At 52.6% G+C, this 22,259-nt stretch overlaps 1 protein-coding gene across 1 annotated transcript; it reads left to right on the forward strand.

Moving 5' to 3' along the window:
- Positions 1–3,212: 3,212 nt before the first annotated feature.
- Positions 3,213–21,726, forward strand: SEPT8 (septin 8). The gene is made up of 10 exons (XM_012808605.2): positions 3,213–3,481; positions 13,946–14,066; positions 15,007–15,202; positions 15,479–15,665; positions 16,693–16,854; positions 17,436–17,532; positions 17,751–17,919; positions 18,127–18,259; positions 18,381–18,571; positions 21,047–21,726. Exons 1-10 carry the CDS (start codon positions 3,452–3,454, stop codon positions 21,048–21,050), a joined length of 1,290 nt encoding a protein of 429 aa, XP_012664059.1. The 5' UTR covers positions 3,213–3,451; the 3' UTR covers positions 21,051–21,726.
- The last annotated feature ends 533 nt before the right edge of the window (positions 21,727–22,259 follow it).

Below are 22,259 nucleotides of genomic sequence, written 5' to 3' on the forward strand. Positions count from 1 at the left end.
GGGTCCGGGCTGGGGATTCGAACCCACCACCTTAGGTGTACGTGGCTGGCGCCTTAGCCCGGTGAGCTATGGGCGCCGAGCCTTATGGCATATTTAGCTGTACCCATAATGACCAAAATAAAGACCCCAGTTCAGAGCTTTGGCCAACAGGATGTAAGTGGAAGTTTCATATGGCCGCTTCTGGAATCATTTGAAAGTTTGCTCATTTGCTCTGTATTAGCATCATTTCCTCTTGCTGCCTGGAATGCAAATTTCACCATATTGAACCAAGAGGATGAGACCATTCAAGGACAAAGAACAGGAGAGAGGGTGTGTGCAGAGAGTGCCCTATGCCCTATGTGGGCAAGATAAGAGGAAGAAACTTTTATCTTACTGAAGCAGCTGACCCTAATCCTAACTGATACATGACCTCCACACACTACGCACACACAGAGAAATTTAGTCTATAATATTATTTACTTGGTACATCAGTGGAGGAAGACGAAACAACTGATTCAGCCCACACATAAATCACCTAAATGTGACAAAAAAAAATTTTTTTTTTTAGAGACAGAGTCTTACTTTGTTGCCCTCAGTAGGTGCTGTTGCATCACAGCTCACAGCAACCTCCAGCTCTTGGGCCTAGGTGATTCTCCAGCCTCAGCCTCCCGAGTAGCTGGGATTACAGGTGCCTGCCACAACGCCCAGCTATCTTTTTGTTGCAGTTTGGCTGGGTTGGGTTTGAACCCGCCACCCTCGGTATATGGGGCCAGCGCCCTACTCACTGAGCCACAGGTGCCCCCAACAACAAAAAAATTTTTTTAAAGTTTTTGTGAACTTGGGAAGAGTCTTTGTTTTTAGAAGCAAAGGTAAAAAGCCATAAAGAAAATAACCAGGACGGTGCCTGTGGCTCAAAGGAGTAGGGCTCCGGCCCCATATGCCAGAGGTGGTGGGTTCAAACCCAGCCCTGGCCAAAAACTGCAAAATATTAATAATAATAATAGCCAGTAAACTCGATAATATCAAAAATTTAAACTTTTTTATGACAAAAGGAACTATAAACTAAAGGACAAGCAAGAGAACTAGCTGGAGGGCAGCACTCCAGTTTCCCAGAGTGAGGTCTATCATGTTCTAATTCATTGTGGGGTGGGGGTGGCCAGGCAACAGCATTGGCAGATAGCTGCACATTCTGCATTCTCTTCAGACAGGGATAGGACATATAGCTTGTCAAAAGATTTCAAGGCTTCTACAGAAACCTTTTCCCTAGCTGGGGTAGTGGCTCATGCCTGTAATCCTCAAACTCTGGGAGCCTGAGGCCAGTGGATTGCTTGAGTGCCTAGGTTGGATACCAGCCTGAGCAGGAGGGAGACCCTGTCTCTACTAAAAATACAAAAAAACTGAGGCAAGAGGATTGCTTGAGCCCAGGAGTTGGAGGTTGCTGTGAGCTATGATGACGCCATAGCACTCTACCCAGGGTGACAGCTTGAGACTCTGTCTCAGAAGAAAAGAAGGAAGGAATAATTTTCTGTATGGAACTCAGTATTCCTCACAGTTATCTGGCTGTGGAACCAATCTTTTCTTATTGTAACATCTATAAACACCCCCTGGGTGTACATGCAACACTCAGAAGTGCTTCCATAAGAGATAATGCTTTGCCATGTGAGAAATGATTGCTATATACACCTTTTGGGTCTTCACAGGTATTTCTCACTACCTCATAAATTCTGACCAGCAGCAGCGTAAAAAGACAAAGAAATCTGGGCTTTGGGAAACAGGAGTAAATTCTCCTAGCAGAGTGTACATATGGCAACAGGAGGAAGTCAGCTATAATCTGGGCTTTCCATTCTCATAACCACTGCCCAGGACTGCTAGAAGTAGATGTTTTTGAAATATGCTTATGGATAAAAGACCATTTTAAAGAAAATTTAGGGCAAATTCCAGAGAGTTGTGATGGAGAGATGGCAGTTAGGAGTGATTTCTTATAGGTTATAGAAAAAGGAAATGGCAAATATGGTCTAGGACGATCAATTTAACACTGACCCCACACTTTGGGCTCTGACATTAAGGCCCTTAATGTAGTCTAGAGAGGGAGATTTTATTCAACACTATATTTCAAGTATAGTTTAAGGCCATTTACTTGTTTTACCTCATTTGGTCCTGTGAGATATGTAGGTACCATATATCTCATTTTTAGGATGAGAGAAGGGAGGAATAGTTAAGTTACCTTTGCCTAAGGTTAAAAAGCTAGGATTCCAACCAGGAAGGCTTTGCGGTAGATTCAGTTCCTCTAACCAGGGTTCTGTCCTATTTCTTGTAATAACAACATGGGAAGCAGCATGATACGGAGAGGAACACAGTGAAAACGTTCTCAGCAAGGTCCTGCAGGATGTCAGTTCACTGGGTGACAAGCTACATTTTGCCTGGGAAAGTAAGGAGGGGAAAGAAGCTTCAGGGTGAGAAGGTCAAAAGCGTCTTCGTTTAGGGAGAGGGCTCCTCTTAAGCGAGGTGTGTCGAGTCCTAACGCGGTCTTCAGGAACCTGGAGCAGCCGGTTCCTGAGTAGGAGGGAGAGGCCAGACTGTTTCTAGGGAAGATACTGGGGTGGGGTGTACGTGTGGAGGGTGGACCAACCAGGGATGAGGCCAATGGACGGAATGGAGCAAACCTTGCCATATTCCCAGTGTGATGCCTTCACCATCGACCTTGGCTTTTCATTTGCACCAACCCTAGACTGAACCGCGCATCCTGTTCGTTGGTTGCGCAAGAAACCGAAGGCTGGTCCCTTGCCCGGGAAGGCCGCCTGGCCGGACGCGCGGGTCCCGCCCGGGTTCCCGCCCTGGCTCCGGCCGGAGCATCAGGTGGGGCCCAAGGCCCGGGTTGACGAGGCTGAGGCGGCCTCTCCCGGACCCGGCTGCCCGCCCGCAGCTCGTCCACTCTGGCGGGTGGTCCCAGAACATTTGCAGGCTCCAGCGGTGGAGGCAGCCGGGTGGAAGCGTCCCCCAAGTCACTCACAGAGTCCCGTTTCTCCCCAGCGCACAAGCTTCCTAGCGCGGTGTCCTAGGATACCTCTACCCCGGCTCGGCTCCAGACTTTCAGAGGACACGCGGCAGCCCACCGGGGACCGATATCGGACCCCCAGATCCCCACACACTGACATCCTGGCCCCCCAGCTCGCGGACTACAAGTCCCAGCAGCCCCCGCACCTGGCACCTCCCGCTTCGCAGCGGAGACCCCCGGCCGTCCCAGCGGCGAGGCTCCGGCTGCGCTCTTGGCCCGGCCGGGCGGGGAGGCCGGTCCCGCGGGCGGGGGCGGGGGCTGCTCCGCGGCTTCTCCCACCGCCGCCACCAAGGGGAGTTTCCAGGAAGTGGCCATATTGGATCCATTCAGCCGCAGCCGCCCGGGAGGAGCGCGTCCCGCAGCCGGCTGGTCCCCGTCGCAGCCCCTGGCGCTCGCCCGCCCGATGCGGAGCTCGCCATGGCGGCCACCGATCTGGAACGCGTCTCGGTGAGGGCCCCGCTGGGTCGCGGCGCGCGCGGGAGACGCGGGGCGCGGGAGGGGGCCGCCCTGCAGCCGGCCCGGGGGCGCGAGGCGGGCTGTCAGCGCCGCGCGGCCGGGCCTCGACGCCGGGCCGGCTCGGGGACACCGGAGCGGGCTGCCGGCCGCGCTAGCTGGGGGCCCCAAAGCGTCGGACGGGGCGCCTTGCAGGGCGGCTGGCTGGGCTCGCTCCCCTCGGGCGCAGATAAGGCAAACCCCTTTCGCGGGAAGGAGCAAAGACCCACTTGGCTCCGGGCAGGTGCGAGGAGACTGGGACTCCGGGGCAGCAGGGGAGGATCCCAGATACTCCCGACCCCATCGCCCAGGTTGTTTGTTTCAGCACAGTTGGGGAGATTCCTGCCGCGCAGGTGCTGTCGGATAGGTACAGCGGGTGAGGACGAAGCCCTAGGGATGTGAGGGAGTCCCCCAGACGACCTCGGCCACTTGCAGACTTAAGTCCTGAAGACCCTGGGCCTGCTTTTCCTTCCACCTCTTCTCCCCTCCGCCCCTCTCCCCGCGCCAGGATCCCGTGAGCGACTCCAGGCAGGTCAGGCCTCAGTGGTCGGGTCTGCGGCAGCCATTCCCCAGGAACTGGAGCGAATCCAGATTCAGCCCAGTGGGCGTTTTTTCGGGCCCCAGTCCAGGTCCGCCTTCTGGCGTGTTGACGTCCCTGGTGGTCCCTGCTGGGGTCTCCCTGGACCTGAGCCCGCCGCCAACTCACTGAAGGTTTTTATGATTCTTTCGGGGAGCAAGGCCTTTTGGGTTTGTGTCTGCACGTTCCCTGGTGTCTAAGGCTGGATCTGGGTGTGTCTGGGAGGCTAGGCTGTGACAGTGAAGGAAGCTGTGTCCTCTTGCCAGCATGTGAGGCCCTGGTCGGCTGGAAGGGGGAGGAGAGAAAGAAGGGGAGGACAGGAGGGAGGGCTCAGGGCTGTTGGGAGGAGGGGGGAATTCTGAATATGTGGATGATAACGAATTGGTTCTGGGGCTAAATAAGGGAACCAGGACCTATGTAATTAATGCTATAAATACTGTCATCTGAATTTATATATGTAAATTTTCCGTTTAATCTCAAAATACATTTGTTGGTCTACTTTGGAAATATGCATAATTAAAGCAGAAGCTCTTGGTTTCATAATTTCTAGACTAGGGGGGTTTATTCCCATTGAGGAGGGGGGTTGTGTGTCAGTTAAGTAAGTTTAAATACAGAAGGAGCAGATTCAGAAGGTGGGCCATTCAGAGATTCCCTTCACCCCTGTGCTGTGAATTGGAATTTAGGTAAGGAGGTGGGCAGGTTCGAATCCTGACAGACATACTGATTAGCCAGAGGCCAGGAGGCCTGTGAGTGCTTGAGCGTCTCTGCATGTGTGTCTGTGTACATTTTCTCTGTCCAGCTGACCAGAAAGTTATGTCTGGGTCTTGTCTGTGGCCAGAGGTTGCTCAAACAGTTGATCTTGCAGGTGGGAATGGTATGTAGAATAACCAGAATCAGACAGCCTGATAGAAATCAGAGATGGTATTTGGTGGCCATGTGGGCTTGGCAAATTATTTAACCCTTTGGTGTTCTCATCTATATAATGGGATAAAAATATTACCTCCTTCATAGGGTTCTTGAGGATTCAATGAGAGACTCTAGGTCAGGTACTTGGAGCTGTGTCTGGTATGTGGTAAGGACACAGTAAATAATCCATGTTACTTAGGGCTCATGTGTATATGAAGACTAGCCCTCTGTAAGAAGGCAGCAGAGAATGTGTTTGCCTCTTATTTAGCATTCCGTAGCGACTTCTGTGGGTTAGGGTTAAGGTGGTCCACAGAGAGTTAGCTGAAAGGCCTGTCTGCCCTGCCAGGCTGTGGGCTGGAAATGCGTCCCCTCATCTCCTTGTGTTTGCTTTTGCACCATTTCTGGGAGGAGTTTGGGTGTTATCCCCAGGTGGGCTCAAGCACAGAGAGAGCACTGACTCAGGTAAGGGTGTAGAGCCTGAGCTCAGGGGCCTTGGTTATTATACCAGGTTAAGCTGGAGGGATGGACAACTTCCACACCCTTCACTCTTTGGGCTATTAGCCTCTTGGGAGGATTTGGACAGGGTTGAATTTGGGTGGAGACCTTGGGTGGAGTTTGGCCTGAATTTAGCAGTCTAGACTTCATTCTCCCCTCCTGGCTCATCATCTTGGGAAAATCATTCCTTTCTTTATCTTGCTATAAAATGGGCATAGCCATACTGATTCTTAAGAGTTCATGGGGAATTAATTGTAGTCTGTGGCATATTTGGAAATATGCTAAGGTGTCTTGTCAGCCTCAGCATCAGCATTGTGTGTACATCACAGACCCAACAGCCTTGACATCCTGACTGGGTCCTGCTCAATCCTAGTTCAGCCTGATGTCTCCTGCATATGCATGTATGGGATAGCCCTCTGGGCAGTTTCTGTTGCCCTTTGCCCTCCTTGGGCAGCCAGACTCCTGCTCACTCTTGCTTTAGCTCTGGGGCTTACCTCTTCCTGTCCTGAGGGCCAGCTTCTGTGTTTTTCTTGCCAGAATCTCATGGGGCAGGTTTAGACTCCATGGTGAGGGATCCTCTAAGGCCTGGGGAAAGTAAGGCTGAGGGGAGGAAAGGGAAGAAACGTGCAGCATGGCAGCCTCAGACTGGCAGTTTTCCCAGCCAGTCATTCACCCCCGTCTCTGCTTTATCCCCAGCACCATCTGTCACTTCCGTTGTCACCCCTGAAATCTTGACACTTCTCCAAGAAGCAGGCTATCCAGGGAGTGTCTATTCCCTCCTGAAGCAAGGACTGGTGGGAAGGGATGTGGGAGGCAGCCCTCTCACCTAAGGGCCCTGTCACAGAGTGGTATAGTACCTCCCTGTCCTGTAAAAATGGCTAGTAACCTCCTTCCGGATCCATTCTGAAGGAGAAATGAGAGCTGAGCAAGAGATGACTGCCACCCTCAGTGCATGGTGGTATTAAGGGGTCACTGTGTGAACACCACCTGCAAGGCCGCAGCTCCACCCCTTTTCCCGGGAGATGGGTCTGCCTTGCCTTCCCTCCCTCATGGGCATTGTATCTTGCCATGGGTGCTCACCTTAGGAAGGTCTGCTTGGAATCATGATTGGAATGGGTCAGAGCTATGAGGCCGGAGGGAAGGCATTGGTGATCTAAGGGAGCACATGGTAAGGAGCTGACCTTAGGGGTAGGAACAGAGAAGGTAGCAAGAAGGAGGCTGATCACAGTGCCAAGGAGGAAGGAGAATGGATTGTGGCTGGGAACCCAGGGTCTGACTCTTATCAAAGGCTTTAGATGGCAGGGAGGGCACTGGGTACTTTGCGTCCATTATCTTGTTGATGCCAGCAGTTTGGTTTTGGTTGAGGATGCAGACTTTGGTTATTGGTTAGTAAAGGGTGAGTCCAAGGTCTAAACCTCAGCACCTCAGAACCCTGTGAGATGACAGAGGGGATGAGCCCTCTGAGGTTTGAGCCCTGCAATGGGCCAGTGGAGGTGTGTATTTGGGGCAGTCACCACCATGAATGTCTCTGTGGCTTGAGTCCAGCCACTAGAGGTAAGCAACTGCAGGATGATAGAGCAAAGGGCCTGAGGGCCAGCAGCCTGTATCCTTTGGAGCCTTCGGCCTCTGCGCTGCCAGCTTGGGTCTCGGGATCTCCAGGCAAATCCCCCAGAGCACAAGCCTTGCCAGACAACCACATGTGGTGGAGCTGCGTGGGCAGGAAGGAGACACATCTGCCTGGGAAAGGGACACCCCCCAAGGTCTGCATGCCCATGTGGTAGAGCTGTGGGCTTTTTGCTAGCTTCCTGTGGTGCCATCTACATCCTCAGAGTTCATGTGAGGCTGGGACTAGGCAGCAGGGGATGAGGCAAGGGGCACCTGGGCTCCAGCTGCAGTTGCCCTGTATGCTCTGGGGCAAATTAGGTATTCTCCTCAGAACACATAGCTTGTAGTTGGTTCTCGGCCACTTGGGGTGGAGGGAGTAAGGATCCATTTCAGATCACAAGTGGCTGGCATTTTTCTGTGGGTGTGGACCCAAGTCCACTTGCCAGACCTGGCTGTGAGATCTGGGTATGTTAGAAGGTTAGCAGGGCCCTGTAAGCCTCTCCCAGCCCATGTAGGTGCCTGTGGATTCCTCTGTCCATTCCTACTACCAGCATCCATCCAGGGGTGAGAGGGAAGCAGGGGTCAGCTTTGCTGCCCACATTCCCCCTTCCAAGGGTGGGGTCTCATTACCTATGGAACAAAGGCTGCCTTCTCCGTCCAGTGATGTCAAGACCACCCGTAGCTTTTTCTATTATAAGGCAGTGGTGGCTGCTGCTGAAGTCCCTGAGCCAAGTGAGGAAATAAGAACACCTAGGGTTCCAGTACCTTCTGCCCTGAGCGCCTCCCTCATCTCCTCTGTGGTGAGATGGACCACTTCCTTTCAGACAGTGCAACAAAGCTGCAGAATGTGTCTGTGTCCTTGACCTGAGGGTAAGGTTGACGAGTGTGGCCCAGCAACCAGTGACTGACTATGAGCTTCCTGGAAACGTCATTTTGACTAGAAAAGTGTGAAACAAACCATCTCAAGTTAATGTGCTGCAGCCTGGCTGTCTGCATGCAGAAAAAGAAGAAAGTGCCTCAACAGGGAGCAGGGAGAATGGAGTGTTGGGGTCAGGGGAGAGGTGGCCTTGGGCTCCTAGGGGTAGTTTCATTCCCAAAGGTTCCTTCTCTTCCCAGGGTGGGGTGGGGCAGGGCTGGCCTTATGAGGATGACTGGTGCCCTCACTGCCATCTCACCATTATTATCTTGTCTGCCATCTTGCTGGCACCATGCATGTTGATCCCTGATTGAGGCTTCTCCCGTTTTCTGTCGCAGCTGTAGGAGAGAGATGCTTTGCTTCCCAGGTGTCCTCTTGATTTGAGACAGGTATCTCCTGTTTTTCTTCCCTCCTGGAGTAGGGTAGCAGCATCCCTACCATATATGACACTTTGGTTATTTCCCATAACCTCTGACCTGGGCTTAGAGGCTTACTATGGAATCCTGGAATCAGAGCCTAAGCCTTTCCTGGGAAAATTCCTAGGATTCCTCTTGGGCTCAAGGATAGTTGTACTTCTGACCATGGGTTCTGGCCAGAGGCCTCTGCTCTGGCTATTTACGGCCCATGCTGCTGGGAGTAGCTAAAGCTGGGGGTAGGGCAGTTTGTGCCAGGAACACGGGTAGAGAAGGCTCCCAGTGGCACAATGACTCCTGGGTTTATTGCTCAGTGACTTACTAGGGCCAGAACCAGGACTGGAGCTCTCCTGGGGAGTGGGCTTCCTGTCTGTCTGTCTGAGCACAGAGGTGAGTCAGTGGAGTGGATGCTGGGCATGGGAGCCCCGGGGGTAGAAAAGTGTCTGAGGTCCAAGGCACTAGAGAACTTCATGGAAGACCTGGAGTATCTCTCCACTCCTACCCAAAAAACCAATCTAGTTTGAGAGGTTTGATCTCAAGGGTCTTTATTCACTTATAGCTTCACTGGCTTTGTTGGTTTAGACATTCAGCAGATTCTAATTGCTCTTGGATAAAAAGCCTGTTTTTGTGTGTGGGCAAACTATGAGACGTGGTATCTCCAAATCCCACCTTGCTTCTTGGTTAAAGGGGCTGCTCTTCTTGGCTGGTGGTTAGAGCGGTTTCAGAAGGCTCAGACAGAGCATTTCCTGGTCAGGAAAAGGACGTCCTAGTTATCCACTGGGCTGCATAACAAAATGCTGTTCTCTATTTTGTTCTGGAAGGCCAGGCAATGGAAACACACAGCCCGCCTGAGCAGCTATTATTTTGGTGGTTGTGTTTGATGTGCCAAAGAAATGATGACACAGAAGCCTGGGGCCTGGCTCAGGAGCCCAAAGCTTGTTAGTGATTAGAGAGGGGATAATGGCCCCATGGGGTTCCTCATTGTGTGTGCGGAGCTTAGAGATGCCAACTCTATGCTCTGCTGGCTTTGAAGACATGGAGAGCCCCCTGAGTGAGCACCCCAGGGAGCTGGGTGTGTGGAAAGGGCCAGAGGCTGTAGTGTCCTCCTCCCACCAGGTTCCAAGTTAAATTGCCCTGCCTGAAGGCTCCTTGCTGTGGAGCAGCCTCTTGTGGGTCTCCATGACCCAGGAATGGAGTGGGGGCGGTGTACCCCGGTCTTTTCCATTCACTCTTCTGCATGACTTGCAGACTGTCAGGCCTTTGGCCTGGACCAGCCCCCCGAAATGTTGTGTCAGATCCTCATAGTATTCTCAGTTTGCATTGTCAACCTTTGAAAATGGGATTTCACATAAAAATCTAGATTTCTGGATTCTCTTGAAAAATTGAAAGATTTAGCAATAGTAGACCTGCGTTCATTCCCACAGTTGGTTGGAAGTTGTAGAGCTGTGGCCACCGCAGACATAGCTGGGCACAGACTCTGTAGTCCCCTGTCGTTTCCTCCTCTCGCTGTGAGGCTTCACACTTGGCTGGGTCAGCATCTGTCTTTCCTCCAGCAGGCTGCAGAGCCAAGTGGTTAGAAGCGTAGGTTTTCCAGTCAAGCTGTCTCCATTCAGGCCCTGGCTTTACTCTCCTGAGCAGTGTGGACTTGGGCAAATTATATCATCTTTTGGTGCCTCAGTTGTGTCTTCTGTGCAGTGGAAATGCTATTACAGTCTACATCATAGGGCGGATGTGTGGATTAGGTGAGATTACAGTTGCACATGGCGAGCATGTGAGCACTGTTAGCTGCTGTTGTTGTTGTCCTCCTAGCTATTACTATACTGCTCCTCTTCACCCATGTGTGTTATCCGCCGGGCTCTCTAGGCACTTGTGTTTAAATGAGCCCCCTGAGGTCAAGGGGCTGGTGTCCTCATCTCTTCACTGGCAGCCATCCCAGTGCCTGGCACATAGCAGATGTGTCCAGGGAGTGTGTGTTGAGTGACCAAATGATTGAGCTGGGAGCCTGCTAACAGTAGGGGAGGTGATGTTTCAGAGTGGTTTGGGGTTGGCCTGCTGTCAAATGCCTGCTCTGCCCTTGTTAGTTCCATAGCTTCTGTGTATCTCAGTTTGCTCACTTGTAAAATGGGGTGATGTCTGCTCCCTGCAGTGGGAGAGGACTGAGAGACTGATTCATTTGGCTTAGTTTGCACATGGTGGTCCTCAGTGAGGTGTTGGTGTCATCTTTGACATTCATTCCTTCCCGTGGTTGTCAGCACTGAGACATTTTACTTTCTACACCATCCTGCTGTCTCCTGGCTCTGCTTACTTGCTACCTATTCCTCTGCATCCAGAAGAGTTTCACTTTGGACACTGTAGCAGTCAAGATGCTTTCAGTTGCAAATAACAGATAACTCCACTCAATTAGCTCATGCGACAAAGGGGGTACAGCCAGGGAAAAGGTGAAAGCCCAGAGATTGGGCAGACATTGGCTGTCATCCTCTGACTTTAGGCTAAGGTGAGCTCCCCTAATGGGTAAACCTTAGTCACTTATCTGTTCCTGAATCAGTCAGGGGATCCTGCTGACTGTTTGCCCCCCCTGGGGTTGGTAGCCAGTGGGCGACCCGACTTTATTTCTGAGCTGTGGTTGTTAAGATGTGCAGGAAATGCTTCAGAGGCTGCTGTGAGCCCACCTAGCTTAGAAGAGCTCTCTGAGGCAGGCATCTTGGCGCAAGCAGTGCAGCTGAGATCACATGTTGTTGATGCCAAGTACGTGGCTGGAGAGTCTGCATTAATGAGAGTCACCCCTCAGCAAAACGGGGAGGTTGTATCAGTCTCCTGACACCAGGGGAAACAGCACCATCTCCATCAGGGCCTGTGGTATCCTGTGTGTGTGCATGTGTGTACACGTGGTCCATAGATTGACACCCCACTGGTCCTAGTGGCCCCTGGTCTACAGCCCCTGGAATGACAGACTGCATTCCAACTACAACTTGGGGGTGACAACCGCCCTGAATTCCATATACTTCCCCCAAGAGAGCTGAGCTGTGTGAGGGAGGGCAGGTAGCATTTGCAGAGGTGGATAAAAGTGGACTTCTGTGAGACCCTTAGTGCTGCTTCCGCCTTGGGCCTGGAACTGTGAGAAAGTGGGGAAACTGAGGAATGGGATGGCCTCTGTTTCTTAGTAAGTGCTCTGTAGCAGAGCACATGCGACTGTGTGTGAGTGTGTGAATGTGTGTGAGAGAGCGTGTGTGCGGTTTCCAGATGCAGCTGACTTGGTGGGTTTTGGCGGCAGACTACAGGATGTTGGATAGCATCCTGATTGTGTCACCCTTGGAAGAAGAGGATGAATAAACACATAGCCTTCTCTGCAAGCGCAGCACGCCTTAAATTTTGAAGACTTTCAGTCTCGCCTGAAAAGAGAAATGCTCTAGACTGACTGTTCTGTCCTCCATTTGATCCTCAAGCTGCCAGAAGCAGGTGGGATGGGGACTAATAATGAAGCCCTATGTAAGGTGGCAGGCGCCTGGGGCCTCAGCAGTTGAAGATGGTGTCCAGTAACTGATGAACGGTGGTGCCCTCTAGCATGTTGGGCATAGCTGTGGTGGGGGGGGAGAAGAATGGCAAACCTGACCTCCCCCAACCTGCAGCCAAGTTATGGAGAAACAAGATTTATAAAAAATAGGATAACCAATAGTACAAGGAATGGGATCTCTGCCAAGTGAGGGCTCTGGAAAGTAAGTACTTAGTGGCCAGGTGGGAGGAGGTACCAGGGAGAGTGAGTTCTTGAACCCAGGCGAGGGCAGAGTTTGAAAAGTGAATACAGAGTTACCAACTGGTCTGGAGCTGGGCCTGTGAGGAAGGCCTGGAACTCTGTGCGGAGGGGTCTGGACCTGACCCAGTGTGTCCTCAGCTGTTTGCTGTTTTTGATGTGGGCACCAGTGAGAGGAAGCTGCCTTTGGGACCTCTTTGTTGGGTTGTGTTTGTAGCCCCGGAGGGGAACTGGCCTTGAGTGGAGAGATTGACACATGACACCCTAAGGACAGGAGATAGGAAGGGACAGGGCTCCACTGAGAAACACGTTTAGGGGTAACCCTGGCTTGTTTGAGGGGTAGTGCAGCTGCCCAGAAGGGCCATGGCTGGGGTCTAGGCTGGCAGCACATGCACTTTACAGTCATTGAGGCAGGGCCACAGAGCCAGAGAAAAAGCTGGGTCTGAGTGCCAGAGGGCTCTGATCAGAGGGGGTCAGGCGTGACAGCCTGCTGCCACTGCAGGAGGTCAGCTTTGCTGCTCAGGAGAGCCCTCTGCAGGGTAAGGGCCAGGGCCACATCCAATCCTGACCCCTGCCCACTGGGCCTGTATCTGGACTTGCACCAGGGCTGCCACTGCCCTGATGAGTGAGTAGCTTGGGCTGTCCTCAGCTGGGCCTGCCTCCTCTCTCTGGAGCCGTGGGTAGATGGGCAGGTGAGGCTCTGAACTCCTGTCTTTCCTGTACTTCCTCTTTCTAACTGACAGGACAGAGGAGCTCAGGAATGGAGGAGGCATGTTTCTGTCTAACATGGAGCTATCTAGGGCCTGCCCCCAAGAGGGGCTGAGCCTGGGAACATTTTGCCCCCATTCCCAGGGTAGCTGGGCAAACCATTCATATAAATTGGAGTCTGACAGTGACCTTCTGCTTCAGGTCCTTGTGGTTGCTTTTTATACTGCTATGGGCCAGCTCCAGTGGCCCAGCTCTTTTGGGGCCTGCTGCCGTCTCTTTCAGCTAAGGCCAGGCCCTCACATTCTCACCCAGAATCCTCTGTCTAAACAACCAGGGCTGGGCTGGGCTGAGAGAGTGAGAGTGGCAGGAGCAAGAACCTGGGGGTCTCAAGAAAATTCCACTGAAGCAGGAGACCTCAGAGAGTCGTGATCCCTTTGGAGACCACCTCTGAGCCCCAGTGGTGGGCTGAGTGAGGGCTGGCTTCTTTAGCAGGGCCTGTTTGTGCATTCCCATCTTGGGCACATGAAGAGCAAGGGTGAAGGTGGGGGCCAGTCTGATGGAGTGTATGTGTAGGGGTCAGGCCAGACATGCCCCTGCTTGAATCTTGCTTCAAGACAGGGGTTTGGGAGGGACAGCTATATCACTGTGGTGCTCAGAGCTGGCTGCAGGAACATACAAACTCTCCAAGTGGGGCCTCGTCCTGGGCGGGAGATTTGGTGTGTGCTTCAGGAGTAGCAGCCACAGACACTGGGGCCACCTGTTCCAGGAGGGAAGAGCCCAGGCCATCCCAGGTAGAGCAGAGCCTTTTCCTAGGGTGAAAGGTCCTTTTACAAGGTGAGACTTGGGAGCCTAGAGGGTCACTGGGCTCCTTGTGGAAACTTAGCCTGGAAGCCTGGAGTCTGGAGTTAGAGCTCTGCTGTGCTCCAGGTATGTCTTGAGATTTGCTGAGAATCCAGACGAGGGGGAGGGGCTGGCTTAACTCTGGCTTAGCCTCCCCAGTGGCCTGCTTCCCCAGGGTGCTTACTGCCTGGCTTTATTTTTCTTTTGGCAGAGTGCAGAGCCAGAACCACGGAGCCTCTCCCTGGGCGGCCATGTGGGCTTTGACAGCCTCCCCGACCAGCTGGTCAGCAAGTCAGTCACTCAGGGCTTCAGCTTCAACATCCTCTGTGTGGGTGCGTGTCATGGCCTGGCGGGGCAGCCTCGGATGGAGGATGGATGAGAACCACCTGGGAGATAGTGCTCCTGCCCCAGAGGCCTATAGAGTTGCAAGGCGGCTTCCTGGGCATGGAGTGAAACTTGAGGGGTCACAAAGAGAGTTTGTTTGGTGTCTCTGCCAGAGTCAAGGACAGAGTTGGAGCCTGGACCTGACACAGAGTTGTCATGAAGAGTAAACAGGGATTAGGCACTTTCTTTGTAAACTGTGGGTGTTTATCACAGATTTAGATTCATTTATTCATTTGTTTATTTAAAAAACATTCATTACTCATTTACTTTTTCCTACTATTTATCAAGGCCATATGGCAATCAGGACTCTGCGCCCACCACCATATCACATAGTGAGTGCTCCAGCACACATGTGAATGAATACAACCCCAGATAGGGTGCTCTGTCAAGCTCCCTCTGCCTCAAGGTCAACAGAGCGCTCTGCTGACCTTCTGCAGATGCCCCCTGAGAGGCAGCTGATATAGAACTTCCCCCCATTAAAGGCACATAGAGCTGGAGCTACCCAGGGTATGTGGACTGTGCCATAGGTGGCTTCAGACACTGGTCCTGCCGGTCCCACAGAGGCCAGCAGGGCCAACATCCAGTGGTGCCCCCATAGCTGCCCACTCTGCCTCTTCCCCAGGCAATACACCACACATCCTGCAGGGTCCCCCCTTATGTCCAGGTCTGCCTTTTGGCTCTTTCTTCCACATGGTATTTCTGAGGCCACTGAGAAAGGGAGAGCTCTTGGGCATGGGGACACCAAGGGGTGGGGTGTGAGGCCTGTTCCCGGCTCTCATGTGGGGCTGCAGGTGCCCAAGCCCCAGTTGGCCTAGCCATTGGCCAGGGGTAGCCCTGCTTCCAGCCTTTGACATCCATCCACTCCCCCCTCTGGTCTCCACTCTGTAGGGGAGACTGGCATTGGCAAATCCACATTGATGAACACACTCTTCAACACGACCTTCGAGACTGAGGAAGCCAGTCACCACGAGGCATGTGTGCGCCTGCGGCCCCAGACCTACGACCTCCAAGAGAGCAACGTGCACCTCAAGCTGACCATTGTGGATGCTGTGGGCTTCGGGGATCAGATCAACAAAGATGAGAGGCAAGAGGCGGGAAGGGCTGCCCCAGCCAGCCTCATCCCAACTTACCCACCTTGGTCACAGTTTGAAAGCTCGGCTGAGCTCCCACACTGCAGGGTGGTGGGGAGGGGCTCTTGGGGAATCTAATTGACCAGCGACTCCTGGGAGGGTCAGGAGAGGCAGCCAGCCACCTATACCCAGACAGGGATCCCCAGGAGGAGCTGTTTGTTCCCGGGAAGAAAGGCCGGTGGGTGCCCAGGCTCAGCTGCCTGCCTCCTAGGTGATGGAGCTGTCTGTAGTTACAGGCCCATAGTTGACTACATCGATGCGCAGTTTGAAAACTATCTCCAGGAGGAGCTGAAGATCCGCCGCTCGCTCTTCGACTACCATGACACTAGGATCCATGTTTGCCTCTACTTCATCACACCCACAGGGCACTCCCTGAAGTCCCTTGATCTGGTGACTATGAAGAAACTCGACAGCAAGGTGTGTCTCCCCTACTCTTCACCCCGTTCCATAAGCTCCGAGTCTTCCATTGGGAGGGGTGTGGCTACAGTGTGACTACCCACATTGGGGCTTACAGACAGCCCCCCTTGCTTGGTCTTCTCTGTATTTGTCTTTCATCTGTCTCACTGCCCCAGAGGACCCCCATTGCTCTGGGCCCCTCCTCAGAGCCCTTCTTCAGAGCCCTGTGTTCTGGGTCTGGTCCTAAGTTCGTCCCTTCCAGCTGAATCCATTCTCGTTCTCAGTCCTGCAATTCCCCCCACCTAGAGTTCACTCTGCCTCTCACTCCAGGGTATCCCCCTTCCATCTCGGCCTCTTCTCATTTTTCTCTTTCAGTTCCTAATTCTACTTCCTGCCCTCACTTCCCCTTTCCTCCTGACATGTATCTCCCTTGGTTCTTCTGAGCAGAGCAGAAGGAGGAGAGTTAACCTCCAGAACTGGGATGTGAATGAGGAGTGGGATTGTGAGGGCAGCTTCATGGGGAGGATGGGGAAGGGTTGGGGGTCCCAGAGGGCATGTGACTCCTCATGTGACTCTTATAGTCTCCTCTCATGTGACTACGTTCTGCATCTTAAGAGTTAATTTTTGTTGTGAAAAATGGGATGATCTTGGCCTGGGAGGTTTTGAGATATTCTTATGGCTGATGGTCATCTTAACCTCCTTAGTGGGGAGCTCCGCCCCTTCCCACTGCTTCTGTGAGGCCTCAGGCCAATTAGGACCTTCAGAACATTCTGAGTTAATGCCAGGCATGCCAACGGGGGCCACTTCAGGCATGGAGGGTGATTTGGGGGAACCAAGGCTGTAAGGAGTACTGTAGCCAATTGTTACCACCCATCAGAACGATCACAGGTGGCTGGTATTGGTTCAGGACTACCCACAGGAGAGCTCCATCTGTCTGGCTTCCTGCCCCTCTGCCTAGGGATGTGGTCTGGGCATGGCTGTCCATGGTCAGGGAGCAATTGTTCAAAATAGACAACCAACCTACTGTCCCCACCCCTGATCTGGGCAGGTGAACATTATTCCCATCATTGCCAAGGCCGACACCATCTCCAAGAGCGAGCTCCACAAGTTCAAGATCAAGATCATGGGTGAGCTGGTCAGCAACGGGGTCCAGATCTACCAGTTTCCCACAGATGATGAGGCAGTTGCAGAGATTAATGCAGTTATGAACGTGAGTGTGGGGCAAGGGTCTTGGGACTCTAGGGCCAGTACAGAGCTCATTCAGCCCTGTGCCATTCCCCAGAATGCCAGCCTGAGATTCTCCAGGACAGAAGGGTGGGCATCTGGAGCTGGCTAGGCCTAGGTTTTGTGGATAGAGGACTGAAGGAATCTGATTTTGGGCTTGCACTGGGGCTCCCCCCAGGTTGAGATGTCACAACCTGGGAGGAGATCTTGGACTTAGGGTAGGAACCTGAGATCTGCAGGAGTGAGCAGGCATGGAGCCAGGGTTTGGGGACTTGGAAGGGAGTCAGGCCCATAGCTGTTTTCAGGGAGCTCTAACAGCCCCTGGGAGCCCAAGGGTAAAGGAACAGCCCAGACAGTCGGAAGCACCAGGGATGGGAGTTGAGGGTTCAGCCCATTCCCCTGTTGGGAGTTCTAGAACATTTCTCCAGAAGAGAGCAGGTAGAGAGCATCTGGCCCTAGGGCCTTTGTTCAGTCTGGCAGTTCCTCCCCGGGACCCAGGGGAGTGAGAGAGAGTCTCCATTAGCCTGTGTGGGCTCAGTGCTCACCCTCACTTGGGCCCCTTTCCAGGCACACCTGCCCTTTGCTGTGGTGGGCAGCACCGAGGAGGTGAAGGTGGGAAACAAGCTGGTCCGAGCACGGCAGTACCCTTGGGGAGTGGTGCAGGGTGAGTGTGGAGGGGGGAGCACATCCCCAGTGGGGGGCCTGAACTTAGTCCCCCGTGCAGCCCTGCCACTATCACATGCTGTCCTGTTGCCTCTCTCGTGGGAGCCTGCCCTGACTCTGCAGAGTCTGTCTCTAGCACCCCTACCACTGTCCTGTGCGCTGCCCTCCCCCTGCCCACCGGGGTGCCTGCCTGACTCCCCATATGCCCTCTGCTTTCAGTGGAGAATGAGAATCACTGCGACTTTGTGAAGCTCCGGGAGATGTTGATCCGGGTGAACATGGAGGACCTCCGGGAGCAGACCCACAGTCGGCACTATGAGCTCTACCGGCGCTGCAAGTTGGAGGAGATGGGCTTCCAGGACAGCGATGGTGACAGTCAGCCCTTCAGGTGACAGCCAGAGCAGGCAGCAAGCCCGTCTTCAGTGACATAGCCAGACCTGCCACACTGTCATTTGTGCCCTAGGGTCTTGGGAGCCAGGCAGAAGCTGTTGGGACCCCAGCATCTTCTTGTCCCTAGTGCCACCGGATTCTGCTTCCCTGGCTCTGCCCATTCCTCCATAACCCCCCTTGGCCCTTCTTTTCTGCATCTCTGCAGTCTACAAGAGACATATGAAGCCAAGAGGAAGGAGTTTCTGAGTGAGCTGCAGAGGAAGGAGGAAGAGATGAGGCAGATGTTCGTCAACAAAGTGAAGGAGACAGAGCTGGAATTGAAGGAGAAGGAAAGGGAGGTGTGTGCTGGGCTTGGGGACGTGGTGGGCACCAGGGAGGAGGGTGGGGCCAGCAGGGGTGGAGGTGGGAATGCCTTTGGGCTTCCCGCCCAGGCTGAAACCCACTCCACTCTGCTCCCAGCTCCATGAGAAGTTCGAGCACCTGAAGCGGGTCCACCAGGAGGAGAAGCGCAAGGTGGAGGAGAAGCGCCGGGAACTGGAGGAGGAGACCAACGCCTTCAACCGCAGGAAGGCTGCGGTGGAGGCCCTGCAGTCACAGGCCTTGCACGCCACCTCACAGCAGCCCCTGAGGAAGGACAAGGACAAGAAGAAGTAGGTGGCGGGCCTGGCTCCTGTCCTCTGTGCACTCTCCTGCTCTGGGCCCTTGGCTTCTGCCCTTATCCTTGCTGCTCTCCTGCTCACCCTCCTTGCTCATCTCGCGCTCTCTCCTGCTCTCTCCCCCCATTGCTCTTTCCTGTTTTCACTTGCTCTCCCACCTCCTTCTTGCTTACCTTTCTTTTCCTCTTTCTTTCACTAGTGATCTGACATCCACAGTCTGGATCACACTGTCTCCTGCACAGGTGATCTTGTGCCTGCCTTCTCTCTCTGTCTCCCTTCTGTGTCCCTACCCCTGCTCTCTTGGGGGGTTCCCAGTTCTCTTCCCAGAAACAGGGCCTCTGCTGCTTTGTGGTGAAGTCTGGGCCACCCCAGCAGGGAGCGGCTGCTGAGGGGGTAGCTGTAGGGCCTTAGGGAAAGTCTTTTAAGCCAGGGGATATCAGCATTTCCAGCCTCCTGTAGTTTCTGGTTGGACATCAGTGGCACATCCCTCCTGCGGCTCTGAAGTTACAGGTACAGGCCCCATGTTGGATGGCTGTAGGGACTCAAGCTCAGCCCACTGACCCCTGGACAACTGGATCACTGCACAGTTTTGAAGGGCATGTAGGACTAAAAGAAAGGACAGTATCTCCCTGTAGGGGCTCTGTGAGGTCTGCTGAGGGGAAGGAGCGACCGACCCCTCAAGTAGAGGTTGGAGTTGCTGCAGAGTAGAGGAGAAAGACTGGACAGCATGGTGGGATTTCCCAGCACCAGGAGTGCAGTCAACACAGCGGCCAGGTGGGGGCAGCTCTGAGTCACTTCTCCGTAGCATTCTTCATAACCTCTTTCCACATAGTGGGAGTACAGATGCTCTGGCTCCTGGGGACCTCCCTCCCCAACCCACTTCATTCACACCCCCATGCTAGATCACACTGTGGGGGTCTCATCCATCTCTGTTTCTCCCTGCCCTGGCCCATATCAGGTAACATCCTTCTCACCAATGCAGGAACTAAGCAGGTGCACCCCTCCTGCCTTCATTCTTGGGATCCATTTCTTCCTGAAATGTTTGGGGATGTTTGTGTCCAGACCTTTCCTTCCTTGGTGGCAGTTGAGCCTCATGGCTGGGGCCATGAAGTACATAGCTATAGCCCTAGGGTGCTGCCTCTGGCATTAGCAACCCCGTTGGCACTCCCAGTATTGCGTTTCCTAACATGCACAGGCAGCACATACGTACACCCGTGCACACACACTAGTTACTCCCCTCATGCCCCATCACATACACAGGCTCAGGTGTACGTCTACCAACACACCGTATACCCATGCACAGAGGCACAGATACGGACTAAGGAAAAGATATTTAAAGCGTGCTTTCCTGGGGGGGGTCCTGGGGGTGGGGGGTGACATAGAACCAAGTATTTAGGAAGTGGATGCCAACTGTTGTTTTTAGGGTCTGTCCTCTGATTTGGGACACTCTTCTGCTTTGTGTAATCACCCATCTCAATGCCCAGGGGCCCGTCCCCAGCTGCTAGCAATGCTGGGAGAGATGAGTCCCTGCTTAGCCCCAGGGGACCCCAGAACCATATTCCCCTCAGCCTTGTGCATTTCCCCTCTGCTTTGTGTTTGCTTCTGGCCCTGATCCCTTGTCCAGCTCTTTGTGTGGTAAGCATGGAGGCTCACTGAGTCGGAACCTGTGTGGGTTTTAAGCTGACACTCAGAAATATTTAGTTTCTCCTAGGGTAGGAATGAGGGTGCAGAGGTCTATGACCCAGAGGCTGGCACCCAAAGTGACTTTGCCCTGCTTCTTGCTAGGTTAGCCCAGGCCATCTTGTTAAAGAAAAGTTAGATAAGTTGTGGAGAAGCCACTCAGAAATTGAATATAAGGACCTGCAGCCAGGTCAGCATGTGAGGGCCAGTGGTTGGAGAGCAGGCAGGCTGCAAGGTTACCAGCACAGCTCTCAGCGTGGGGGCCTGTGACCAGTGTCTGGTCGCCCTGCTTTTCCCATGTGGCCTGGGCTCCTTGATATGTTCTCCAGGCCTGGGCCTGAACAACAGGTCTTTTCTGTTTGCTGGACATGCCAGAAAGCTCCAATCAGTTTGGCCTCCCAGTTCTCTCTCTTTCTCTGCTGGCCTTCTGGGGGCCAGAAGCATCCCTTCCTCCTGCCTTGGTCAAGGGAATAGGGTGAGTTGGGAGGACTTTTTTGGGAAGGGTGGCAGGGGGTATTTTTCACAACCATTTAGTTAAATGGCTTTGAATTGATTATACTTATTCTTCAAATTTTAATCCATTTTTGCAAAATTACTTCCCAATCAGATCTTGACCCTCAGCCTGGGATGCCACAAACCGAAGTGAATTCTCTGCTTTGCTCGACACAATGCCAAACTGACTGCCCTTTCCTGGTGTCCATCTTGCTGTCTTTTGCTTATGTTTGATTTGGTCTGCGTATCTTTTAATGTGTCTGTTTTTGTTTTGTTTGTTTTATTTTTATTTTTCAGTTAACGCACGCACAGACTTACATGTCAAGAGTGGACTTTAGACTTTCATGTGTTAAGTTGCTTGAGTTACACCTTGTGACCCTTCTCCCATAACATGGTGTGAGGACGGACTGGGAGCCGGTACCAACTCCAGTGTTTACAGCTTTGCTTTGCCCCCGGCCCCAGGCTGCCTCTGGGCCTGGCGGGCCACCCCTCTCTATGCAAACACGTAAAAGCCATGAATGCTGGAATCCAAAACTGACAAGGTTTATTTTTTTCAGAGCCAGTGGCTGGTCTTCCATTTACAGTGTCACTATTCCTTGACGGAGCAGTTATGTGCCACTCTAGTGAAGGCCCCAGCTGGTGATGCTAGGCCTAATTGTTCAGCGTCAAGATGGCAACTCACTTGCTGCCCTAGGTGCAGCCGCGTGGTCTGGTATACATGCTGCAAAATTCACACGATTCCCCTTCATTTTAATGTTCTAACCTGGAGCCTAATTTTAATAATAACTTAAAAACACTTCTAAATTTTTATTTTGGCACCAGCATAAAAGACAAATAATATCCTCTCCCATTATTTTAATAAGTAACACAGATTCCCTGGTTTTTAAAAACTAAAAATATCTCTAAACCTTTCTTATGTATAAAAGTACCCCTATAATATATAGGGAGAGGTGGGTAATAAACTTCCTATAATGACAGTGTTTGGAATTTCTTTATGGATGAAAGTGGGACATGAACAAGACCATGTCCAGTGTTTTTACTGTGAATGTAAATGGAACAGCAGCCCAAAGCCATTGTCTCTGTGTCCCAGAGGTGCTACAGGGACCTGTAAACAGGGACCAATTCCATGTGTGTATGTGTGTGTTAAGTGTTTAACTCCAATTAAGTCCCCCCTCCCCAAACCCAATCCTGAATATTATGCAAAGAGTGTTCAGTGGGAAAAAGGTTGTTACCTCAAGGTCATTGTTTCTTCTTTCCTGAGTCTGAAGCACAGGGTGAAGAAAAGGTGTCTGATGTGTATAGACAATTTAAGAAAAAACTAGCAGAAAAGGAGCTTTTCCCCTTTGGCTGTACTCCAAAGGGGAATATTTTAAGAAAGTACCAGCAACACTGATTCTCTTAGGCACCTATTAGTTTATAAGCCACTAAGAGTATCAAGTTTGAGAATATGGCCAGGTAAAATGGGAGATAAAAATGAATAGATGAAAGGAAGGACAGTCTTTAATGGTGA

This window comes from Otolemur garnettii, unplaced genomic scaffold, assembly GCF_000181295.1.
Source record: "Otolemur garnettii isolate 467f Iridium unplaced genomic scaffold, OtoGar3 scaffold00003, whole genome shotgun sequence".
NCBI lineage: Eukaryota > Metazoa > Chordata > Mammalia > Primates > Galagidae > Otolemur > Otolemur garnettii.